General features: G+C 32.2%; 1 protein-coding gene across 1 annotated transcript in view; it reads left to right on the top strand.

Moving 5' to 3' along the window:
• Positions 1–14,692, top strand: part of KIF18A (kinesin family member 18A) — an 81,119-nt gene that overhangs the window by 19,057 nt on the left and 47,370 nt on the right. Inside the window, exons 7-11 of the mRNA XM_008686879.2 lie at positions 1,047–1,244; positions 3,259–3,435; positions 4,837–4,911; positions 5,126–5,238; positions 9,768–9,930. Coding sequence (XP_008685101.1) covers positions 1,047–1,244; positions 3,259–3,435; positions 4,837–4,911; positions 5,126–5,238; positions 9,768–9,930 — 726 coding nt within the window. The remainder of the gene's footprint in view (positions 1–1,046; positions 1,245–3,258; positions 3,436–4,836; positions 4,912–5,125; positions 5,239–9,767; positions 9,931–14,692) is intronic.

Genomic DNA, 14,692 nt, shown 5'->3' with positions numbered 1-14,692 from the left:
AGTTGCATTCCTTAAGGACATTGATTGCATTGATACAGTTCTTTTTAGGAATACAGTTCCAGAAAGAGTTAAAGCATATGTTAGTAGGTATTATTTTTTGTAGCTCCTAGTCCTGTTAAAATCCAAATTATTTTATAGCTTCATTCTGGATTATGCTAGTGTAATCCGATTTACAGTAAGAAATTGATATAGTTGAAAGAATTCATATCTGAGGCAGTCAAGTCATTCAGAAAGTCTCCAGTTCATAAAATTTTATTAACCCTTTCTGTTCTTTCCAGTGACTCTTCATTTATCAGTAGTCATAAGAGAAATGTTTATCTGTGACATTGAAATTTCCCCAACATGTCTTAGACCCTGGTCTGTAAGAATATTAACAAAGATCTTTATGATGGAATAATAGCTAATCTTACCAATCTCTTTTAAGTTTGCCACTTAATTTATTTCAGTTAAACTGAACAAAGTAGCATTCAATAAATGATGGTTTACTCTATTGGGCTGAACATGACAAGTATATTTTACTAATTTTTTTATATGGGACATTTTCTTAATTATAATGACATACAACAGTTTTAGGAATTAGAATACACTTACTCTTCAATTTGGGTCAACATTCAAATTCAGCTTTCCTTTAGGAACAACTCCTGGAGACATGCAAAGCACTCTGGCCACTGCCTTTGGTTTTTGGTTAGGAACATTATTTCTAGAGTACCTGTGCCCCGACCACCACCTCTGATAATTCTATGATCTGGCTCAGTGGTTACCAGAACACAAATGGCAATTGTTTTGAGCTTCTGTCAGATCAGGAGTTATTTGCCCTCTGGTACACATATAGGAAATCTTTTCATTTTTGAGTTTTTTTCAACTTCCGTAATTATTTCTGGTATTCTTGGATATCAGCAAGTCAGATTATTATACTTTGTTCAGTTTGTTTTTAAAATGAAAATAATTTTGATTTCATATTCTTTGAAAAATAAAGTGCATGTTTCCCTTTTAATTTTGCTAAATCTTATCTTCATTTTTCCTATTCTCCTGTAATTTCAAAAAAGATTTATTTGCGACAACAAGACAAAACAGCAAGTATCAGTCAAAATGTACGAATTGCCAAGATGTCACTCATTGACCTGGCAGGGTCTGAGAGAGCCAGTTCTACCAGTGCTAAAGGGACCCGGTTTATAGAAGGCACAAATATTAATCGATCACTCTTAGCTCTTGGGAATGTTATCAATGCCTTAGCAGATACAAAGGTAGGTACTATGTTTATTCAAGTATTTTGAAATATTGAAATCTATGTAATTCCTAGGAAGATACTACTTTTTGTTTTAAAGGTCTCTTATAAATCAAATTTCAAGAATATATCAGTAATTGTAAGACCATAGAAAGCCTATTATATCAAATAAAGCTGTGCTTGGTTTGGTTTGGCTTGGTTTGAATTTCTAGTTTTATAATCAAAATTTGTTGAAAGAAATGTATTGAGTATCATATTTATGGTTAATATTTTATGGTAATTTCTCATCACTTATTTTATAATCAGAATTTGCTGAAAGAAATATATTGAATATCATATTGATGGCTAATATTTTATGGTACTTTCTGATCACTTACTTTAAACCTGATATTAAAATGACCATTTAGTGGTCACTACACAACAAACACAATTGAATTGGGATGAATACAAAAATTACATTTTAGGATAACTTAATTCTGTTCTGATTAGTAATTTGTGTACTATAAAATTGGGTTAAATATTAAGAGTTTTTATTTTTCTTAGGAAGATGGGCTTAAGATATAAAATATAATTAAATCACCTAATAGGATAATGTTTATTAGATGCCTTTGGGACATTTAAAAATATTTTACATCTATTATATGCCAGAGTGCTTACTAGAACACAGCATATTTGACAGCTTCTGTATTGGTGAAAATGACTTCCTTTTTTTTTTAAATTAAAATATGATCATTAGTTTAAGTTCAAGCCAGGTTCAAGCTTTAAGAAATTTCTGTATTTAGGAAAACACAGGTCAATGAGTGCTAGGAAAATGTTGTACTTTGAATTAGTAAAAATATATTAAAATGATTTGGGAAGTCTTTTTTAAAGAGGCAAGTTCCTGAAATCACGTAAAGATTACAAAAGCAAGATGTCTTTTATGACTTTTTAACTTTAACTTTTTAACTTTTTCTAAGTTAAAATCTCAAACATGTAAGCAGACAATATGTATAAAGACTGGTTTTCTAAACTTAAGCCATTTATAGCATTTTTTCCATACTGACTTAATTTTTAATAATTGACTCCTATTGAGTCATTTATGAGTCCATGTTTAATGCGTGTCTTGTACATGTAAAATCATTTCAAGTTAACACCAGTAGTGCACATTGCACACTGTTTAGGAAACATTGCTATGGTGGAAAGCACAGTAGGGCCTCTTTCTAGCTCTGAGTTATCAGCCATGTTACCTGAAGCAAGTCATTTCACTTTTGTTTAGCTTCCATTTTTCTCTTCTGTAATGTGAAAGATTTACACTTCCATTTTTCTCTTCCGTAATGTGAAAGATGTAAACCTTTATAATATAAGGTTGCTTTTAGCTTAACATTATAATGTTCTGTTTTTATGGAAGTTGTGCTTTTTGGAAAATTTTTTACTTTAAAATCATAACTGTATCTTTCAAGTAAAGGAAAACCAAGAAATAATTAAGTTCTCTTAGAACTGTGTTGTCCTTTCAGATGAAGTCTCTGTAAGATTATAATTTTAATTTACTTTGTATCCATGTTAGCTAATTATTTAATGAGAAATAGCTCTCTACCATGCGGAATTCTTATTATTCCTATAGTAGATTAGAATAGAGCATACATTACTTTTATATTTTAATTTCTTTTAAAAATTGAGATTTTTTTTAAATGAACATTTTGTTTCTGATAAAGAAAAGTTAATACGGAAAGATTTTGTTACATATACCCCACACTCAGTTTTCCCACTTGTTAACATCTCATATATATATGGTATACTTACCACAACTGATGAAACAATATTGATTTTTTTTATTAACTAAAGTTTATTTAGATGGGAATATAAACTTCAAGTAGAGTATTTGTTTTATATATTCACTCAGTAGTTCCATAAAATTCATTATCATCATTTCGATCACCAATTATATAATAAGTCTGGGCAAAGTTGGGCAGTGCTTAAATTCTTAGAGTGAAGTGATAGCAGGTTTGCATTTAAATGTGGAAAATGACATAAGAATTCTTTTTTTGTTCTTTCAGAGAAAGAATCAGCATATTCCTTACAGAAATAGTAAGCTCACTCGCTTGTTAAAGGATTCTCTTGGAGGAAACTGTCAAACTATAATGATAGCTGCTGTTAGTCCTTCCTCTGTGTTCTACGATGACACATATAACACTCTTAAGTATGCTAACCGTGCAAAGGACATCAAATCTTCTGTAAGTGTGTTTAGTCTGCCTTTGTTGTAAGGGCATTGGATGTATACTATTTTTATAACTCTAAAAAATATTAATTAGAGTTGTATTTTTACTAATGAATTTCAAACAGGGTTAGAAATGTCTTTATTAGCTTGGTTAATTGAGCATTAACTTGGACAATTAAACCATTAAGCATCTTGATTACATATGTAATAGATACTATTATTTAGTCTTTTGGGAACTAGGATGCTTTAGTGCCTGTCTTCCTAAACTTTTTCACATCATGGCACATGATATTCTGATGGCACACTGGAATAATTGGTCAGGGTTTTAACACATTTGTTATAGCCAGGGATGATGTTATCTGCTTTTACTTAGCACCAGCCCTTTCTATCTGAAAACCTTGGACATGTTAGGTAATCTCTCCAAGCCTCAGTCACTTCATCTGTAAAATAGATATATCTGCCTTAGTTTATAAAGTAAATAGCTCTTTTAAAATAATTCATGATATCAATATAACCAATCTCTATATAGCTCTAACAATATAATAATGATTGGTTAGGTCACTATTTTTGCCAGTAATTTGGGATGATTAAAAAAATGTTAAGTCAATCATGATGTATTTTTAAAATCACAGGATTTCAGGGTCGGAAAAAACCTAGAGTTTAAGTGGTGTGATGGCTTCTCCTACTGTTTACCCCTCTGCTACTCCCACTGTATGAAGATGAGCGGGTTATTGTCTTTCTTATAGAACTGTTCATATATTCTGTATAATTAATTGGAAAAGGATATACTCTGTGGGTATGCAAAGCTTCTTACATGTTTTTCATGTAATCCTTACAGCAACCCATTGAGGAAGGCTCTACTTTACAGTTGAGGAATCCCATGCTCAGAATTTTAAGTACCAAATTCTAAATCAGTTAAGTGAGAAGTGGACAGGGCCTCAAAATCAAGTATTTGAACTTCTGTTTAATGTTCTTTCCACTATTCCATAGCTGCCAAGAAGCCCATATAATTATAAAAAGGATAAAATGTAATAAGAACTCATTAAAAACTAGTTGAACTTAGAAATTGTTGAAACTTAAAGTTATCTCTAAATTTCTTAGAAGTCAGAGGAAAAAGAAAGTGGGCAATTTTAATTATAATGTGAAGAATGCTTTGTAAGTTCTTAAAAGTACCTTTTCTCAGATAGTAAGACAATTTCTTTATAATTTCATTTATTTTATAAATGTGCTTGGCATATCCTCTTATAGATTTTGAACATGAGTGTAAGTGATCGTGATTGTCACATGATTTTAATTGTCACAAATTCTGAATTCATGGAACTGAATGAGGAAATAATGCCATTTTTCTTGTATATATAGTTATGTTGTTATTATCTCTCTCTATATAAATGCAATCATAATTTCTGTCTTTTAACAGTTGAAGAGCAATGTTCTTAACCTTGACAATCATATAACTCAGTATGTAAAGATCTGTAATGAGCAGAAGGAAGAGGTATGTCTATTCTTTACATTTTATGCTAATTTCCCTTAGTTCCTCATTTATGTGATTCTGCAAACTTAATTGCCTAAAAATTTGATGTCTTTTCCTATTGCAGTTAATGATCTGGCATGTTCAATTATTTTTCACAGCTAAAATTTTTCTGTGGCCCCATATAATAGAGACAAATAATTTGTTTTGTATTTTAACTAGTGTGTCTCTCTACTAGATCTTAATGCTAAAAGAAAAACTAAAAGCCTATGAAGAACACAAAGCCCTTACTGATGAAAATAACAAAGCAAAGTTAATGATTTCAAACCCTCAGGAAAAAGAAATTGAAAGGTAAAAATGACATTGAGATCTCATTTTGAGGATTTTATGGTTTTGAAATTTAGTCAGATATTTTATGTTATCATTTGTTGTATGTCTTTATATATATATATTCTCAACTGAATTCAGGAAGCCACTGACTGCTCTTTATATTTTGCACACTTTGGAGATCAGATCATTTTAATTATGATTACATACTTGTGATTATACCAGGACTTAGGTATAAGATCAAGAAAGTAAGGCCAATTATGTCACTTATGAAATTAGTTTTTTAGCAGTTTTCATATTTTTCTTCTCAGGTGTCTTATTCCATTCAGGCTGCTGTAACAAAATACCACAGACTGGTATCTTATAAACAAAACAAACAAAATTATTTTTCATAGTTCTGGAGGCTAGAAGTCCCAAGATCAGGGGACTGGCATAGGGTGAAGGCATTCTTTCAAGCTGAAGATTTCAATCCTTGAATCCTCACATGGCCTCTGGAGGGAGATCTCTCCAGAGCCTCTTTTTAAGGTTACTAATCAACGGGGCTCTTTGCCCTCATGAACTGATTACCTCCCAAGGGCCCCACCTCCTAATACCCTCACTTTGGGTGTTAGGTTTCAACATAGGAATTTTGGGTAACAAATACTAAGGCAGTTTCATCTGGCATAATATTATTCGTATAGTTCATGTAAACTTTATCTACCCTTTCTTGACTATGTATAACTCTAATAATTCATGTACTTTGTTTGTTTAGTTAATTATTTGAAGGGACATCTTTCAGTGCTATAAATTAATACAGAATTTTGATAGATTCCCACTAAGCTTTCTAGCAGGTAAATTTTTTTAAAAGAAAGTTGTTAATAATATAATATTCACAAGCACTTTTCCCCTAAGCAGTTAAGATAATTTTCCAAATTGTCCCAATGGAAGACTAGTTCAAGAGCTGTGAATCTTGAGTAGTTCTAAGAAGGCGATAAGAAATTCCTGGATCAAACAAATTTGGAAATTCCTTCTTTCTGAAGGAATCTAGGTGATTTCCAAAGTACGTCAGTTTATTAAAGGCTCTGAGAGGTCTTGTAATAAAGGAATCTGTCCAAACTTGATTAACAGTGAAGTTAAACTTACTTTACATTCTCCAGAGCCAATGTTCTATTATCACTAGTATGAGAAACTGACCACAACTTAAACCAATGATTATTCACTCTGTTTTGGAACTCTAGAGTTTATAGCAGTATCTTGATATCCATAAGGAAGACTAGTCAATGGTGACTTTCAACCTAGTTGCAGATACAACACCTTTTTTAAAATTGGATTTGTATATTATAGTTTACATAAAATATCCTTGATTTGAAAAAAATGTTTTTGGACTCCGTTGACCCCAAATGCTAAGTAAAAACTACTTCCAATAATAATGCTTTAGTTTTGTAGATGGCTTTATAGTTTCTGATGATTTGTAGGCCCGTATTAATTGGTCACTCTAACAATCCTTCGAAATTCGAAGTAGGATATTGTTTTCTCAAAGATAAGGCAAGAACTATAAATCATCTCTTTCAAATCTTAATCTTTTTCTTCCATACTGTTATTTTACAAATATCTTAAAGAGGGAATTAAAGTTATTTCTATCAATGACAGTCAGTTTTTCATATAGCATAAAGTGGACCTATATATTGTTACAGTACCAGAGTTCTATTTATGCTGGAGATTTTCTAAAATGTTTAAGTTATTTTCTCTTTATCCCTCCAACAACCGGTTGTCAAAATAATATTGTTGCGTTTATGATGCTTTTTGTTATATCCCGCCAATCTTACAGTGACTTTTAGTTTTTTCAAAGATTTTGTTTATTTGAGAGAGAGAGAGGGAGAGAGATCGAGAGAGCACACAAGAAGGGGGAGAAGCAGGCTCCCCGCAGAGCAGGGATCCCAATGTGGGGCTCGATCCCAGGACCCCGGGATTATGATGTGAACCGAAGACAGTCGCTTAACCAACAGAACTACCCAGGCTCCCCGTACAATGACTTTGAAAAAATAAATGAAGTAAAAGTCATTCCTTCTTAACACAGTTTACCTTATCAAAGAAAGCTTTTAACTGACATATTATTAGTTGTTGTTAGGTTTCATTTTGTTAATCAAATGTGGGATTGGCCCACATGCAACCAGATATTCTTTTGTTGATGCAAGTTTAAAAACAAATTTAAAGAAAACTAAAGAAGTCACCCACTGCTCAAACTTGGACTCACTGCTTGCATGGAATCATGCAGCGCTATTTAACCAGATCTAGTTACCAGTTAAAACCTTAGTAGACTTTTCTGCAGTTGATGTCTTCAAGTCATTGAACCTTTCCTTCTGATAAAATGATTCAAGAGGGAGATGGCCTGAGCTAGGAAATAAAACAGTAAAATCTTTAGAGTTTTAATTTGTGCAATGTATTATTTAACATAATTTCCTTGTGTATTATAAAGAAGCTGTAATGATCAGATTATATACCCCATAGCCTTTTTCATTTTCCCTTAAAAGTAACTGTGTCTTGAAAGAAATATATGAAATATCTTTTATCATATCATTTATACTGTTACATAGAACTTTTTTAATGCCATGAATTTGCAAAGTGTCTTTTTAAAAATAAAGATTTTTATGTGGTTTAATCAGATGAAAGGAAAAATATACAGTATTTGCTGTCTATCAAAGCCATTTGGAAAGATAATATTCAAGAAGAAATCATAAAAAGAAAGTACAGTTCTTTATACAGAGTAATTATAAAACTTCACTTGTGACTGTATCAAGAAAATTGTGTAGAATTTAATATTCATTATGTATCATCTAAAATTATTGGCAAAGATTTTTATTGCTAGTTAGTTGAATGTTTTAAATGACTAGAAAATAGAGGGGCGCCTGGGTGGCACAGCGGTTAAGCGTCTGCCTTCGGCTCAGGGCGTGATCCCGGTGTTATGGGATCAAGCCCCACATCAGGCTCCTTTGCCATGAGCCTGCTTCTTCCTCTCCCACTCCCCCTGCTTGTGTTCCCTCTCTCGCTGGCTGTCTCTATCTCTGTCGAATAAATAAATAAAATCTTTAAAAAAAAAAAAAAAGAAAATAGTTATTAGTCAATCCCTTAGGACTCTTTACTGTTTTAAAATGATAGGTTTTGGGGTTTTTTTATGTTTTATTGTGGGTTTTTTTTGTTGGTTTTTTTTAAGGAGATCTCTAGAAACCTTTGATACTTCCTTTTCTTCCATCCTAATTGGTAAAACCCACCAACTAAAATAAGTCTGGACCACAAAATTACAAAATTGAGAAATATTTAACTCTGTCCTTGGGCAAAATGTTTTAAAAAAACTAAGAAATTGTCTTTGAGAATACCCTAAAGATAACTTATCAATTCATTTACTGGCATTAGTGTGTTGTAATATAATGCAATGAAATTGCAATGTCCGTACATACTTTCTATGAAATATTTATCAGTTTGACAAAACTGCAGTAAAGTCGATGTATTGTGGTTTATAGTCATTCCCAATAGAGTTTCATTAAGAACTACTGACGTAAATTGGTGGTGTTTTTACCACAGATCCTTACAAATATATCTAAAATTCTGGCTGAAGAACATTTATTTTTAAATGCATATACTTTGTTACAGTTTTATTTTAAAGGCTTCACAGTTAATTTTTCTTTGAGAGCTTTGCCTATATGTGACTGTTCATACTATTACTGTAGCTCAGACCAGATCTGTGATTTAAAAACATAAATATATGTTTATAAAATTAGAATATTGCTGTCACCAATATTCTGACCCTGGAGGATGCAGAATTGCAGGTTCCTTTTCAGGACTTGCACAGATCTTCTGAGCTTGAGGTCTTTATGCATTTGGATGAGATGTGAGTCAAATCCCCCAACTTTGATTCTCCAAATCTCCATCGCCCTTTGGAGGAAAGACACTGGAGGGACTTTTCTAGGTTTACCACATTGCAAACTTGGTTGTTTTGGGTCCTGGCAGGGACTCTCAGCCAGGCTGTAGGGGGTACCTAACCGTCTGGTGTGTTTTCACTGTAACAAATTCTAAAACTAAAAACTGGCTATCTCACTTTCCCTAGGGGGCCATGGAGGCGCCATATGATTATGCCACCCACTGCTTGTTTCTTCACAGTTAGCCAACATCAAAACAACACACAGTACTTTGTTGCTTTCAGGGCCTTGTTAATTGGGATTGTACAGGTTCAAATTATCATCTTTCTCCTACAAACATAATATTTTATTTCTGCTACAGCTGGATACATGGATTAAATAGAGTATATGACTTATGTAATTATGACTTACATAGAGAGGCCTTATAATACCTATATCTTTTAGTAATTGATCTTCCTTGGAGGAGAAAAAGAGTACAGTAAAAATAAAGTTAATATCCTTTTCCAAACACTTTTGTTATTTAATAGGAAAGTCACTAACCTATTTGCTATTTGTCATTGAGTCTAATTCAATGAGTGATTTTTATTCTTTTGTTCATTTATTTCTTAAATTTATTTAACAAAATTAGTGAGATTCTATAATGTGTTTTATATTTGGTAGATTTCAAGAAATTCTGAACTGCTTGTTCCAGAATCGAGAAGAAATTAGGCAAGAATATCTGAAGCTGGAAATGTTACTAAAAGAAAATGAGCTTAAATCATTCTATCAACAACAGTGCCACAAGCAAATCAAAATGATGTGTTCTGAAGACAAAGTAGAAAAGGTATTTATTTATGATTAAATTTTAGACATGTAAACACATGGGGACTTCTAATTCTATAAATGTGATAGGTAATGTTATTTAATTACCCATTCACTACAAACAGTTGGAAATGCTGGAGGAAATGTATCAAATATTGTTTTAAATTCATAGTTAAGTGTGCAAGACACAAAATTAAATTCCTAGATGTCAGGAGGAAAAAGGAAACCAAAAAAACAAAATCACAGTTGAATCTGTTGCTTTTGTGAGGGTTGATGAAATGCTTAACATGAAGTTAACAAACTCACTGTTGGGTACCAAAGGAGGGATGCAGGCAATAATTTACAACTTAAACCAATAGCAGATCTTTTTTTCCAGGAAAGAACATTTTCTCACTGACATTGTTAGAATTTCCATTGCATGGTGCTTAGAAAGGCAGACCATCTTTTACTCATTTTTATTATTTCATGTGGTAGAACACTGCCCTCCCTCCCTCCACGCACGCAGACCTCTCCCAATATCCTACCTTCAGCGTACACCACATCTTAGGTAAGGGACCCAAGGGAGACAGGGAATTAGAAATGGCAGATCCTATGTAAAGCTGGGAACCTCAGAGGCCTGTACTCTTCATATTGGTAGTACACCATGAAGAAACATCTTCCCAATCAGCACAGAAAAATAAGGATCCACGCCTGGAGTAAGAAAAAGTCTCACTTAAAGACTAACTGTTGGGGCCCCTGGGTGGCTCAGTTGGTTAAGCATCTGACTCTTGATCTCAGCTCAGGTCTTGATCTCAGGGTCATGAATTCACACCCCATGTTGGTGCTCCATGCTGAGCGTGGAGCCTACTTTAAAAAATTTCAAAAGAAAAAAAAGAAGTTGTTAAAGACTGCCGTTGTAGATATTCTTTCCAAGGATTTGAGGTTTGAATTTTTATAATCCATGTGTTTTACTGAGTAAATCCTTAAAATGAGAAATTAACATAATCAGAGCAGTGATTATCTTTGGGGAACTGGGCAGGGCAATACAGAATCAGCCTAGTGAAACAGACCCCCAGTTCAAATCACTAATGAGAACCCACTGTCCAAAATTTTAAAAGCACATGGTGAAACAGTCCACCATAATCAAGTCAGCACATTTGGCAAATAATGACAGAATTCCGAAAATTTCAGACAAAAACTATAAAAAAGACTAAAGACTTCAAAGAAGGAATTAATGATAAAGGAATTAAACATCAAAAGAACATCCATATGCAAAAAGAAAACCAATGAAACTTCCAAAAATTAAAGATTTACTCACTGAAATTTGAAAGTTCACTTTATAGGTACAATGCTAGGTAGTGTTTTAAATACTTTACATGCATTAAGTCAATTCTCAGAAAACCCTGTGAGAGATATAATATTATTATCCTCATAATTAAGATGAGGAAACCAGAGCACAGAGAAGTCATCTTGCTCAGGGTCACACAGCTCATAGGTGTCAGAGCAATGATTTGAACTCAAGCAAGTTGATTCCAGAGTCTATTATCTCTATCCTTTTTTGTGAGTTACATAAGCTGAGGAGAATAATTCTGGGAACTGGGAGACCTGAGGAAATCATATCAAATATAGGATAAAAAGATAGCAAATGTGAACAAGATGTTGTTTCATGAAGGACAAACTGAAAAGTCATGCATTCTTCTAATAGTTACTCTGAAGGAGGTGTATTAGTGCAAAAGGGGAAAGGATAATATGCAAAGTTTCAGGCTTAGAATTTTCTAGGACTAATAAAATGTCAATAAGATGTAAGTTCAAGAAGCATGAGATATAAGCAGGATAAGAAATAATGTATACCTAGATGTATGCAACTCCAGATCACCAAAGAGCAGAAAAATAAACATTTTAATAATTATAAATATTTAATAATTATTAAATAACACCAGTTTTTTAAATAACTAGTTTTTAATTTAGTCACCTCATCTGAAAATGAACGTAAAACTTTGTACCTGCCTGAAGGAACACAGTTAAATCAAATTATTTTTACTTTAAATTAAATCTAATAATTTAATTTAAATTATTATTTAAATTTTAAATAATAATTTAAAATTATTAAATAACACCAGTTTTGGTGTTCATTGATAATAAGCTTAATTTTATAATAATTATTAAATTAATTTTATAATTTTATTTTATAAATATTTTATTAATTTTTATTTTATAATATATTATAGTGATATATAATGTAATAAATTACTGATTTATTTTATAAATATTTTATAAATATAAAAAATAATATTAAATGAACACCAGTTTTGGTGTTCATTGATGATAAGCTTAATTTTATTTTTATTTATTTTTTGAAATTAGTTACACAGGTAATATGTAAGATACATTTGCATATTATTTATTAAAAAGCTGTCTCTTATAAATAACTTTCTGGTCCTCTTAGACCACCACCCCAAATGTGTTTCTCCTTTACCTACTTTCCCATAAGAAACAATTATATATAAAAATTTTTTATTTTTTTAATGTCTGAAAGCTATCAGATTTTAAATAGTGCTTTAAAAAACTAGCATTTCAGTTTTTTCCTCAGACTATGAAATTGCAAAGTATGATATACTAAGAAATTAATCAGAAAGTATTCATTAATATATCATTGGTGCCAGTTTATCAGTAGCTATTAAACTATACTGTCAAAATTAGTAATTTATTTACTGAGTATGTATTTATTATGCTTTATCTTATTGAAAATACCTTTTGAAAACCACTTTAATAAGATTTGATTGACAAACCAAACATACGGGTACGTATTAAAACAGTAGGAGAATGGGTTTAGCTGGGTTTTTAAAAATTTTTTTCTGTTTGCATTTGTATTCTTCTGCTTAATAGCCTTTTTTCAACCTACTTAGCTTTTAGAATATCTTACTTTTGGTCATTTCAGTCTACATATTCCAATTCTTATAGCTATTCTTATGAGGCTAGGTAAGCAATGGAGATAAAACATCTTAAGTGTATTGGTTGTAGTTAAATTTCTGAAAAACATAAGAAGACATCTGTAGAGATTGAGATGTTTTTGTTGGTGGCAGTTTTCGTTTTGTGTTTTACATGCTAAGTATCAAACTATAGTTTTACTAAACTGCCTGCTAGGGCAAGGAATTTTATATCTGTCTTGGAGCCTCTCCAAAAGTGGTTTATTATCAGAAGCGCTAAAAGAATCTCATAACATTGATTCAAGCATAAATGGTTCTAGAGTATAGACTCTGAGATTAGAATTAAAGTGAAGCTCTTAGATGATTTTATGGCCATATAAAGGTAATCTGCAAATTACTTTTAGCCAAATAATGAGTTTACCATGTTAGCAGTCCTTTTGCCCAAAGCAGTAGTAACACCTAAATTTTAGAATTATTTGTCTGTTCTCAGGAAGTTTTGTGGTCTTCTGGAGATTTTGTTAATAAAATATATAAAACTCTTTTGAAACTTTAATGGGAAGCATTTGCTTTAATGTCGGGGTTTAACATGCATATTTTAGCATTTATCCCGAGACACTTACTCACTATTTATTTCAGAAAAATGATTCAATAGGAGTACCCTGATGGAAAGTGTCCCATAGAGAACCATTATAAAGGATACATTTGATGGACATTTTTTTAAAGATATTATTTATTTTGAGAGAGTGTGTGCGCACGTGAAGGGGGGAGGGGCAGAGGGAGAGAGACTCTCAAGCAGACTCCACACTGAGCACAGAGCAAGACTGTGAGATCACAACCTGAGCCAAAATCAAGAGTTGGACGCTTAACCAACTGAGCCACCCAGGCACCTGTTGATGGACATTTAGAAGTAAAAACTCAAAAACATACTTTTGGGGGTTTTCAGTTAAAAACTTTTTGGTATTAAATATTAGCTGCCATGAGAGCCTCAGAGCATTTCCTGCCCTGGTTTCTAAGAGTTCCTACAACATTTATAAATGTTAAAGCAAAGTAAAAATAATTTGATTTAACTGTGTTCCTTCAGGCAGGTACAATACTTTTATGTTCATTTTCAGATGAGGTGACTAAAGATCCACCAAGATTAACTTGTCTAAGTTTTCACACCTGCTGAATAGCAGAAGAAAGTCAAGAGACTACATATCCTACCTTCTGTTATAGTAGTGGGTCTAAACTTTTCAGGTCTCAGGACCCCTTCCTTCCTATTTAAAAAAAAATATTTAGGACCTAAAAGAGCTTTTGTTCATGTGAATTCCATCTACCAATATTCCTATTTTAAATATTCAAACTGAGACTTATAAAAAATATATTTATGTATTAATTTTAAAACCATTAGCTCATTGCATGATAACATAAGTAACCCTTTAATAAAAAATAATGAATTATGTTTTCTAAAGCAAACAAAAAGAGGTAGTGAGAAGACTGACATTGTTTCACATTTTAGCAAATTTCTTTAATGCCTGGCCTTTCCCCAAAATTTTAATAAAATATAGTAAGGAAGAAGAACTTATCTTTTAAGGAGAATAAGTTAGGTCTTTGACCAAGTTCGATGTAGTCCCTGCTCTTTTTTTTTTTTTTTTTTTTTTTTTTTTTTTTTTTTTTTCATATAGCTCCCTACTCCCAAAACCAGCTACAGGTGCTTTTTTCTAATCTGGGGATCTATTATTTCAAGTCCAGCCATTATATCTGATGACTTTTGAGTCCAGTATCTGTTTGCAAATAGCCCAGAGAGATCGAGCTATTCAGCTTACAGTTCCCATGATAGTGTGCAAGACCCTTGGGGTGAGAAACCAGAAGGCCAGATGCATGCCTTCGTAAAATACC

Source organism: Ursus maritimus, unplaced genomic scaffold, assembly GCF_017311325.1.
Source record: "Ursus maritimus isolate PB19 unplaced genomic scaffold, ASM1731132v1 scaffold_23, whole genome shotgun sequence".
NCBI lineage: Eukaryota > Metazoa > Chordata > Mammalia > Carnivora > Ursidae > Ursus > Ursus maritimus.
Note: the sequence above shows the minus strand (reverse complement) of the source record. Positions and strands in the feature narration are given on the sequence as shown.